General features: G+C 37.3%; 1 protein-coding gene across 3 annotated transcripts in view; it reads left to right on the top strand.

Annotated features, from left to right (window-relative positions):
- Positions 1–11,192, top strand: part of rbm33a (RNA binding motif protein 33a) — a 47,678-nt gene extending 36,486 nt beyond the window's left edge. For all 3 annotated transcript variants that reach the window (XM_084108082.1, XM_084108083.1, XM_084108081.1), the window contains exons 16-19: positions 166–330; positions 6,821–6,988; positions 8,099–8,187; positions 9,014–11,192. In XM_084108082.1, coding sequence (XP_083964208.1) covers positions 166–330; positions 6,821–6,988; positions 8,099–8,187; positions 9,014–9,062 — 471 coding nt within the window. In that variant the 3' untranslated portion in view covers positions 9,063–11,192. The remainder of the gene's footprint in view (positions 1–165; positions 331–6,820; positions 6,989–8,098; positions 8,188–9,013) is intronic.
- The last annotated feature ends 1,223 nt before the right edge of the window (positions 11,193–12,415 follow it).

Raw genomic sequence — 12,415 nt, 5'->3', positions numbered from 1 at the left:
AAACTCTAAGGCTTGGAATTGTATTAAATGATTGGTTTTGATATAAGCAGTTTGAACATTTGTGATAGTCAGACTTCAGCATGATGGACTGTCATGTTAATTTTGTGTGCCTTTGGGGATTTTCTTTGTATGGGTTATAAAATGTATCTGCTCTGTATTCTGTAGGCAGATGCCGGTCCCAACACTGGTCCGCCACAGCAACAGCAACAACCAATTGGTCGGCCTGCCCAACAACAGAGACTTGGTCCCATCAGGAAAGTTACCATGGCAACTGGTGGTGTACAAAATCAACAACAGGCAGGCCGTGGCGTGGCAAACCAAACGAACCGGGTATGACATTGAATCTGGATTACTCTCATAAGCCCTTAATTGGACAGGTGCACAATGCCATTTTGCACAGCTTACACTAAGCCCTGATACTAATGGTGCTTTCAAGTCATGTCGGACTCGGAATGAATGTATTTACGACTTCTTTAAGCTACGGTTCTCTGAGTTGGGGACTTCTGAATTAAAGCATTATGGCGGTAGCTAATTGCTGTTGGTCATAATAAGCTGTAATTTTGAATTGTTTGAATGCACTTTGTATAGTGTTGATAAAAACGATCAAACTTGCCAGAAAGTTACGCATGTACATTGCCCTCATCCAATATTGGCACCCTTGGTAAATATTAGCAAAGGTGGCTGTGAAAATAAATCTGCATTGTTTATCCTTTTGATCTTTCATTAAAAATATTCACAAAATTCGAACCTTTTATGGAATTAAAACAATTGAAAGTTGATGGAAACTCGCATTATGAAATAAATGTTTTACTCCAATGCATGTTGGCCAAAATTATTGGCTCCCCTTGAAATTCTTATGAGTAAAATATCTCTGAAGTATATTCCCATTCATATTTACTTTTTTTTAGCACACCAGAGTGACTAGGAGCATGAAATTGTCCAGCCATGACTTCCTGTTCCACAGGAGTATAAATATACAAAGGCCAAATTCCCTTTATCATTCATCACAATAGGGCTTTTCACACTGCGCTTAACTCCGGGTTAAAGTAATTTAGATGCGGGGTTAGCACTGCTTTTTACCTGGGGTTATGAAACCCTGCTCCAGATCTTAACTCCGCATTGCAGTGCCAAACCGTTACAGTGTGAAACGATGTGGTGTTAGAATGCTACAACTAGATGCTTAGCAACCAACAACCAATCGCGCTCCTTATATTCACGCGCTTTGGGCAGTCACGGAAACACAGCGCGATGTATATAAACGGTTGCTTCTGCGTATGATAGGAAAAATGTCAAACGGTGATGGAAAATGCAACATTTGGAGTGAAGAGGAGACAGTTTCATTCTTACCTTGTATAGTTTGAAAAGTTTTCTCAGAAAAAAAACTTGATATTACAGTCAGCAGTGTGTAATATGAGGACTGTCTGGACTGAAACTGTCTGTTATCTTCTTGGTCTGGAGCGAGGTTTACGTGAGGTAATGTGAAAATAAGCGGAATGCTAGAGCCTTTATGTAAACAGGTCCTGTGCTGCGTTTGTCCAGTCAGTAACACTGACACAGAAAATATGCAAATATGGACTTTAACCCGGGGTTTAGGAATGTGCAGTGTGAAACAGCAGTTTCTGAATACCTAGGATTAACTGTTAACCCCGGGTATAGTATGAGCAGTGTGAAATGTGAAGCAAGATAACCCAGGTTTCCGTTTACCCTGGCTTTAGAATGACCCAGGATTAACTATTTCAAATGTGAAAAGCCCTAATATGTAAAACCAAAGAATTTGATGTGCAGCAAAAGATTATTGAGCTTCACTAAATAGAAAGTGGCTGTAAGAAAATAGCTAAAGCATTGAAAATCCCTTTTCCACCATCAGGGCAATAATTAAAAAATCTAAAAGGACGTGCACGGTAAGGAGGAAAGTTTGAGTGGCCAAAGTCTCTCCAAGGATCACAGATGGAGAATTGCAGAGATTAGTTGAGTTTTGGGGTCAGAAAGCCTAAAAAAAAGATCAAACAGCACCTACATCCCCACATGTTGTTTGGGAGTGTTTAAAGAAAAATACTCCTCGATCATCCAAAAAAAACTCCAGCATATTCAGTTGTCAGACACGACTGGAACTTCAAAAGGGACCGGATTCACCGGTCAAATGAAAGTAAAAAAATAGCTATTTGGCAGCAAACCCACCAGATGTGTTTGGTGCAAACAGGGATAAAAAGTACCCCATGCCTACGGTTAAATGTACTGCTGGATCTTTAATGTTGTGGGCTTATTTTTTTGCTGGAGGTCCTGGACATCTTGTTCAGATACATGGCATCATGGATTCTAGCAAATACCAACAGATAAAAATCAAAACCTGATGGCCTCTGCTAGAAATCTTATAATGAAGCCATGGTTGGATCTTCCATCAGGACAGTGATCTAAAACAAACTTAGAAATCAACACAAAAATGTGTCACTGAGCACAAAACCAAGCTTCTGCCATGACCGTCCCAGTCCCTGACCTGAACCCTATAGAAAATGAGTGGGGTGAACTGAAGAGAAGCAGCACCAACATGGATCTGGGAATCTGAAGGATCTGGAGAGATTCTGTATGGAGGAATGGTCTCTGATCTCTTGTCAGGTGTTCTCCAAACTCATCAGGCATTATAGGAGAAGACTCAGAGCTGTTATCTTGGCAAAAGGACGTTGCAATAATTAGGTGCCAGTAATTGTGGCTAACGTGAACTAGAGAAAAGCATTTATTTCATAATGAACCCCCCCCCCCCACTTCCAATTGTTTTACTTCAATTAAAGGTTATAATTTTGTGAATTTTTGGAATGAAAGATCAAAAGGATAAACAATGCAGATTTATTTTCACAGCCACCTTTGCTCATATTTCCCAAGGGTGCCAATATTAGTGGAGGGCACTGTGACTAGTTTGAGTAGTCAGATCAAATTCCCTGTATCCCATCATCACAAGAATGATAAAATACAATACACTTCCTGAGCACACGCTAAGCGCTGCCAATCACAACACACTGGGCCAGCTAACCAATCACACAGCACACATTTCGGAATGAGGGGCTTCATCGAAATCGGCATTTTCGAGCCAGACTGGGGAGAGAGGTGCTGTAATAATGTAAAATATGTGAAAAATAATTTTTTTTTTTTTTAATAATCAAGCTTGAAAACATATTTTAGTACAACCCAAAAACAAAATCAAGACTTCGTAAAAGGGCATAATAGGACAAAAATAGAAAACGGCTATTTTAAGTTGTAATATTATTTTTCATCAAATAATGCCGCCTTGGTGAGCTTTCTATTAGAACTAAAAAGCTTTCTGTCTTTGACAGGAAGTGAAAAAGAGAAAAGGATGAAATTGTCCAGTGCGTCCATTTTATTCTGACCAAAATCACTTGAATGCACACGTCGTAATTCTATTTATATTTGCTTTTCTTCATGGGCTTGTATAGTGCTGTCCAGAATATACAACCACATCTGCTCTCTTTGTGAGAGTTTTTCCCTGTCATGAAGAGCTGCTCTAAGTGGTTCTCTCCCTCACGCTTCAGCACTAGTAAAGACGGCAGATTTGGTTTCCTGCTATGGCTCAGCTGTGTCACTGCTTCTCCCAGGGGACTGGTAGCTGTTTTGGAAGAGAGCAGGAGCAGTAATGATATGGAACAGAGTGCCAGGTGTGATGATATTGACAGGCTGAAGCAGGAGAGATGAAGATCCCTTGGCCTTTTCCGCACGCTGCCGTCTCTGTACAGTAGTCCGTTCTCAGGGGACAAATACAGTGCTAACGTGTGTCAGTCAGTCACAGCAGAGTGCCTTCCTGCACAGCCTCTCGCGCCGTCTCAGTCAGACTGTCTTGCTGCATCTGCCCGAGCTCTCATGTTGAGTCAGATATTCTAAACACTTGCTGCTGTTTACTGATATAACCGTGGCCTTGTAAATCACTCACTCATATTGTACCCGGTGTCTCGCTGGGAGCAAAAGTGTATTTTATACTGAGTAAGTAGTGAGAGAGCGGGATTTTTCTGCATGGCAGCTGCGCTTAGTTGAGTCCAGAGCCAACCTGGGCCTTTTGATGCACTTTTATTTGAAAACATGGATGAAATGCCTTTGTTTTGTACTGGAATATTTTATCTGAACCAAATTCGAACAGATTTAAATTTTTATGTTTAAATATACATTCAGCAACACAATATATCAACACATATATAAAATATTTATATATATAGTTCATGTTTACTTGTGCATTCGAATCTCAATAGATTTTGTTAATTAACCCGCTAACAAAGCGCTTCAGTTTCCCAATGCAGCTCAAACAGCAATGCTGTTATTTGAAACAGTAATATTAATTTTAGATTAGTTTCTTTTCAAAATTATTGATTCATTATTAATAATAACTAGCACTTATTTTTCTTGTATCATTTTCATCAACAATATGGTTTAAAGGCACAATATGTAACTTTTTTGCTTTAAAAATAGCAAAAATCACTATATCTATGTTATATATTTTTTTAGTTGTGTACTTACATTATCCCGACTGTTTCCAACAACTTTCAAACCAGGAGAAATTTGTAATTTATTTCGAGAAACGTCCCGTTTCTTTATTTCCGTTTTGTCGCCGCCAATGCCGTCATATCCGCGTTGTCCCTGGTTTCCGCTCGTGCTGCCATGGTAACCAGAGCTATGAACCAGAGCCGTCTGATAGTAACCAAGACGACAGACGTGGACCACTGTAGTTCGCAATGTCTATCTGCACGCTGTTGTTGTTTCGTTCAAACATTATGGACCATGGCAAGCAGACTTTGGATAAAAAAGGAGAATTAAAACTAGAATCAATATCAGCGCGGTGTTTTCGAGATGCCTAGAGCTCCCATAGACAGTATATAAACGAGAGCTCCACGTCCGAGACTTCGACCGCTCCTACATGTACTTTATTAAACAGGTGAGCACATTTACATAAAACTAATCAATGTTTTATAGTTCAACAATGATAAAATGTCAGAATATGATCTGTATGTTATTCTAATGTTGATCTAGTTTACTGCTAACGTCAGTCTCATACAGACAGACTAACACATATTTCAACACATTCAAATGCAGTTTAGTGTGCTAGTGTAATGTTAGACCAAGTGAAACAGCGCTACGTTACCTCACAAGTTTAATTTGTCTAATAAACTGACCTGTGAGTAGTAATTCTGCGTGTAGTTCGGTAGAATGAAATGTCCATATTCCTTTTATATCCGCGGGACTCGCGTCGCGTGTGGAGCTGATAGCTCTCTCTTAGCAATCCCGAACTGCTTCATATCATAGTCATGATAAAAACATCGATGTATTCAGTCATCCATAAACATTATTAGATCGGTCGGCTTGACGTTGACGACAAGATCCATAATTCTTAGCAAATGTTGCGTCATCAAACTACGCCTTTGTTATTGTAAATAGGTTAGCGACCCCTAGTGGCGAAAAAATCCCATACTGTACGTTTAATTAAAATAATTTCATTATTGTCTGTGCACAGGCTATTACATTTTATTTATCCATGGCACATGCATTTTTATTCTTTATGTGCAAGTTGTTGTCCAATGAGTTGTTTGCATTATTTAGGCATTGTTTTATTTATCGGTATTGGAAATAGATTTATTTTTTATTTTATTTATTTTTTATTAAGAAAGTTGGCCATAGCAATGTAAAATTAATTTGAAAACTTACACTGGTTCAAACAAGTCTTCTGTACTGTATATGCTTGATTTGTTGAAGTGCTTGGGACATAATAGTGAGACTTTTGTTTTAGAAATCAAGCTATGAAAAGTTATATACAAATTTGGATTTAGATTTATCAGCCAATATATCGGTTATTGGCTTTCAAATATTAAGAATTATTGCTTAACAGTATCGGCCAAAATTTTCATATCGGTGCATCCCTAAAATGCAGCTTAGGTGAGACTTCTTTCAAAAACATTACCAAAATCTTTCTGACCCCAAACTTTTTAACAGTTGTGTAAATCCCCAGAATTCCAGTCAAATTAGCTTTAAAATGATTTGTGTAGTGTTTTTGTTTAGCATCCGGAGCACTTTTACAAAAAATAGTGCCATAAAACACACAAGAGTCTTTATTACCATACAAAATTAAAGGCTTACTGACATAAAGTTTGTGCTTAACTGTGACTTTGGCCTTATCTTTCTTTAGTCTGCGCCCAGCATAGAGCTTTGCTTTCAAGGCCAAAGAGCTCAGCTTCAGTCTCAACAGGCCACAACATTTTCATTCACCAGGTTTTGTCACATGGCCTCTAGCAAACTCCAGGCGTGACTTAATGATGGCCTTTTTCAGAAGTCTCTTCCCTCCAGCCACTTCACGCTTAATCAATAAAGTGCTGAAGAGATTGGTGCATTGTCTCTCCTATTTCAAGTTTAACTATATGATCTAATATTTTTTGTAGCCTTGATCATTTAATAACTGTCAAATAAATTAGTTTATATAGTTTAACTTGCTTTTTGAAACCATTTGTTCATTATATGTTTGAACCATGGAAGTCTAACAATGCCTCTGAAAATATAAACATTGTGTATGAATTATAATGTGTCAGTTTTTTTAAAGAGCAATTACAAGTACAGGCAGAGAGAGTAAAAATAGCTAACGGATATAACCATGAATTAAACAACAAAGATTCCAGTTTCAGCATTGCATTAAAGCACTGGTTTCTTCTGTGATGGTCTCGTCTTACTTTTTTATTAATATCATAGTGGTCATAGTAGTAGTCATAGTAGTATCATTAGCTGGTAAAATGTACTGTTAATTTAATTAATTTAATGTTCCCCTTACTTATGTCCACAGTTAGTAGTTCAGGGCCGAGGCCGTGGCCGTGGTGGGGGGCGTATGATGATGCAGCAGAGCCCAAGAGCTGAGGATTGTCAGCCCAGCACTGTCTGCATTGAGGGTTTATCCACCACCACAACCAACAAACAGCTCATGAACCTTCTCAACTCCATTGGCCCTGTTGAGGTTAGGCCACATTGACTTTGTTTTGCACATTTCCAAAATGTATATCTATCTTATGTTTTATTATGGGTCAAGTAAAGGTATGTACACTGTGTGTTACTTGCTATATCATTATTACAATGCCCTGAGCAAACACCAAATTGGTGACAGCACCACCTGCTGGCCAAAGAGCGTAAGACATGGCTAAAGATATTTAACTGTATAATTTTAGAATAAAGTGATGCTTCTTTGCACCATATTTTTCAGAGGAGCTTCTTTTGGCAGGTTTATTTTTTTTACCCCAAGCATATTTATTATGTATTTAAGTTTCAACTTCATCTCAGTTAACTGTTTTGAAGACCATAATATCTTTAGAACAAATATTTTCAAATTTTCCAGCAAGCAAAGTGGAACATATTGAAGTGAGAGTAATAAATGGTATTAAAAGTAGCACATAGGTGGTTGAACAGCATTATGTTGCTGAGATCCTTGGTTTACTGTTGTTTGAATGTTTAAATCAATCCATGAGGAGTCATTTAGTAATTCTAAGTAATTCTAGTAATTTACAACATAGTCTGTCTGAATAGTCAATTCTGATTGGCTGGAAGGTGTGCATTTAATCTGTTTAGTTTAATCACAGTGCTGCCTTCGACAGTCACTCACACACAGAGAGAAATTCAGGAGCATTGAAACTTGTCAGTCTAGTCAAATTTTGCACTGCAGACATCAATGACATCATTAACTATGATGTACATTCTGGCAGTGCCCTATGTGAGATAATGCACGACTAGATGGTTCTTTGCCTCCACATTGTGCATTAAAATCATTTGTAAAAATTAAATTATCCCCCGCATACACTTGCTCATAAAACAAATCACGTTTGCAAATTACCTCGACTTCCTGACTGGCCCAAAGAATAAACTGTTTTTTCCGAGTAGAGTGGTTTCTTAAAACTATTACAACAGTGCCATCTAGCTGTGTGCTGTCAGTGATGCACTCCTGTATGACTTTTCCCCTGCTCTTGAGGTGTATCACCCACTGTTATTGTGTAAAGAAACATCTCTCATAGAAAATGTAGATGAATGTTTATATACTAAAACCTACTGCTAAAACATTTGTGTGATTCTTTAATAGATGTTTACAATGTTGCCTGAGCAGCGGAAGGCCATTGCCAAGTTTGTGAACCCAGAACATGCAGTGAGCTTTCAGCACAGCTTTCACAGGTAAGCTTTTGAATTCATCTTAAACTTAGTTGTGCTTTTGTTAACGCAATTCAATGCATGAACCTGAGTAGAGTCGTTGATATTTTTTTAGATAATTTGATTTTGGGGCTTTTTCCCCCCGTGATTTTATAGAACAAGACTTGTTCACACTAAGACCTAATATACATTATAAATGTAGTTTGCGAATACGATTTTGATTAGATTCCTATGGACCTTTTCATGTCTGGTCCATGTTAATAACCCTAAAAACTTGACAAAATTGTCTAAATCACGGGTGTCCAGTCCTGCTCCTGGGGGCCACTGTCCTGCAGAGTTTAGCTCCAACCCCGATTAAACACACCTGAACCAGCTAATCAAGCTCTTACTAGGAATACTAGAAACGTCCAGGCATGCGTGTTGTGGTAAGTTGGAGCTAAACTCTGCAGGACAGTGGACTGAGGACTGTGTTTGGACATCCCTGGTCTAAATGCTATTGCTGTTGTAGGACAGTTATCAAATATTGAATCTCAGAAGTTTCTTCACATATGGTGTGAATTGCTGGGAAGCGAGAAAAAAGATTGTGCTACAGCATTAGACCAAAACTTCCGTTAATGTGTTGGTATATTTACGTGTTGTTATTGGCTGAAGCAGATCAGAGTTGTTGTGCCTAATGGTTTGTGGCGAATGAAATGTGCATTCAGCAAGTATTACTCATCATAACTGTGTAACAAAGAACAAGAGCTCTGCTGTAACTCTACTGACTGTCATGTTTTGATGGAGATGCCCAAGTTTAGCTTGCTTTTAAATGTGTGTCTCATTTCAATCACATGTTCCCTTGATTACATAGGCACATGATAGATTTGTCTCACATCGATGTTTCCGTTATTGATGGCTGAGGAACATTCAGTTCAACAGAAGAGAAGACAAGAGAAGTGAGCAAGAAGAGCACTTCTTTTTCTGAAAGACGGGCAAACAATCGGACGCACAATCAGGATGCTAAAGCTTCGGATGCTGTGTGGAAAGTACTGTCATCAAACTCAATCCACATGCATGAAAGAGTAAAAAAACAAAGAGCCAAACACTAGCTGTGTCCTGCTGGATATGGCGCAGCATTAGAACTCATGTTGTGAATGACTTTGGCATGAAGTCTCGCTCTTGTTTCTGTACATTCATTTATATATGGAAATCAGTAATGTTCTGAACCAGCAGGTGAAAAGAGACAGAGGGATGAAACCAAGTCATTTTTATGACACTTGATAATAGTTGCTTCCATCCTATAGCTCTCAAGACAGATCATCAGAACAATTCTTTTCAATAGGAATTCTTGATTTATTTTGGATTTTCCAGTCATTGACTTGAACAAAGTGTTAACTGGGGGCTTTGGCCTGACTGAATGAATGTTCTGTATGCTGCAGTTGTTTTTGTCACCTGTAGAGGGCAGCAGAACTCTTCTGTACGGAGCTCTTTAGTTTTGGGCCGTGGCCCAGGGCATGTTGTGGACATCAGAGTGAAAAGCACTGCTTTGTAGAGGTGCAGTTGAGGAACTTCAGGGGCATTTTTGGGTTGAGGTTTTTTCTAGTTGAATATCTTTGGAAGCCACTGTGAGATTGCGAATGTCTCTGTCTTTTTTTTGTGCATTTGTTCATGACTATTTATGATCTTAAGTTTATTCATTGTCCCTTTCACCATTATTATTGTATTGCAGTTGAGTTTTGTTCCACAGAGCTGGAGTGGTGGTTCATGACACGTCTTTGTGACAAACTATTTGACAAAAAATGGCTTTTATACTTTGATTTTAAGTTGTGGTGCTGGAGTCGCATATTTCGATTATTTTAATTGTTGTTAGAAATGGCTTCTAGGAAAGTATTAAAGGCTGTCAGAAAGTCCCCCCTTTGGTAATGCTCCTTTTAATGTGCTTAGTTTTCTTTCCTCAGAGTTCAGCACGTTGTGTGTGGAAGAGGATGACTGAATCAAGGCCCGTGTGATGATTTTATTGTAGCTTTTGATGGTGGTGTGGGTTGTCTAGAGCACTGGGTGCTTTTGTAAATCGTGTTCAGCTTGAGGTCATTTGTTTGTGAAGGGAGATATTTTGAATCTAATGTTTGTATGGTTATAGCTTGGACTCAGTTAATTGTTTTGCAGTTGGTCAGACAGGAATCGAGTAGTTGGGGATAGGGATTGGTCAACATCAGCTGTCGGGTACTCTTCCAAAACCCTTCATCTTCATTTTCTACTTTATTTTGTATGTTGTTACTCATGAAGACTTTTTTTTTTTTTTTTTTTACACAAATCCTCATGTATTGTCAGTCTCCAGTGAATATATTACAATCCCTGTTTTTTCATAGCCTCAATCATGAGTATTTCACATCCCAAATTGTTGTTGTTCTATCATCGTCGTTATTATTTGTATTAATAATAATAATAATAGTTCATCAGTATGGTGTAAGTATAGTGCTTGTAAAGTTTAATTGTACAGCTTAAACTGAACTGTCACGTTAATGCCCCAGAACTGCTCTTTGGTTTAGTGGGTTATATTATACAAAAACAGTCTTGTTATAGTATCTAAAATATCTCAGTTTTAGATAATATAACAGTATAACAAAATCCCTGTTATGTTGTAGCCACTTCATTAAAAGAATTATCAAATAAATGTTTGTAGTTATTAGCACATCCAGGTCTACAATTTCAAAGGATTTGGGAGCAACTATTATCAGTGGTCACTTTTTTTGTATATAATGGGAAAAAAAATGTGTATGAAGCTGTCAAGTCTGTTGTTTTCTCATTGAAATCTTTCCATGTTTGAAATGGTTTAAAAATACCTACTTGTATGTGACAGGTGAATTTCTTTTCTCAATTTGTTTTTATATATCAACATAAAAAAGTATCCCTTGGTCATTTTACAACAATTTTGTTATTGCAGAACTTAGAGCTTATTATTTGAAGATATTTTAAAGATGAAAAATAAAAGGTGGTCACATATATACCATGTAAATACGGGTATGTGAAGCCAGCTGTCTTTATCACCATTAACTGTTGTCTGATGTTGTTTTGTGTTTGAAGATTCCCTCTTGCATCCTAAAATATGTTTTATTATTCTAAACACAACATGCTCATTTCCCTAATGTTCGTCCATCCTCCCGAATGTTTCTGTTGCCAAATGTAGAAATGGATTTTAGGGGAAAAGATTTTATTTCTAATTAAGGTGCAACAATTTATCTGAAGACTTTTCTCTTGACTGTCCAAGACTTTGGGCCATTGGCTTTCAAGTTCATTTGTAAAGCTGCTACCCTTCAACACCCACTTGCTTTAAGATGCACTTGTGATTTATAATATAGTAGTTGGCCATGATTAATCCCAGTACTCTTTGTCTATATGTTTGTATTAATATTTTGCATTGTGAGTTTCCAGGAATCACAGAAATATATATAATGGGTAAGATTGTAAATAATGTTATAAAATCAAAACACATGGATCCTTTTGACTAAGATTTTTACGTTTATTTTGTTTTTGTTAACTTTGAGTTTTGTAGACATGCTCTGTTTAAAATTGGTATAGGGCACGGATTTGTTTTTTATTTATTGGTTTGAATGTATTTATATAAAAAGAGTGAATCCTATGGATTTAAAAGGTTTCAGCTAGTCTGAAAAACACTATTTTAATATATTTCTAATTATAAATCTTATAAGACGTAATATTTATAAATGGTCTTATAAGAGAGAAAAACGGGTTCATATTGAACCTTTTGGTAACTTCATTGTAAGTTTAGATTAACTTGGGGAAGCTGTCCCTTTCCTAACTGTAATCACACATGTGACAAGTTTAAGTTTTCAGAGATTGACTTATTGGTCACTTTTTGGCAGAGATTTTAGATAAGCTATGTAGTCCAAAATAGTGTTAAAGGTATTTTTAACTTTTTGGTGTGTTTTTGTTTTATATTGTTTTGTTTCTTTATTTCTGTCAATCACAAGTGGCTGGCACACTCCCCATGTTTTAATTTTGTATTTTTTTACATGGATCCTGCTGCAGTTGAACAATTGGCCAGTTTATAGAAATACCAGGATGGCCTATTGCTTCAAGATAGGACTTCTAGGCCTGGTTTCACAGACAGGGCTTAGATTAAGCCTGGATTAGGCATTAGTTCAATTAGGACATTTAAGTAGCTTTTATAAATGTGCCTTAGAAAAAAAAAGCGTTACTGGTGTGCAACTTGAGAAAAAAAAAACAGTGGCACTGATATATTTTAATATAT

The sequence above is a fragment of the Abramis brama genome (genome assembly GCF_963993115.1).
Source record: "Abramis brama genome assembly, chromosome: 3".
Classification (NCBI taxonomy): Eukaryota; Metazoa; Chordata; class Actinopteri; order Cypriniformes; family Leuciscidae; genus Abramis; species Abramis brama.
The sequence above is the reverse complement of the archived record's forward strand: the minus strand, read 5'-3'. Positions and strand labels throughout refer to the sequence as shown.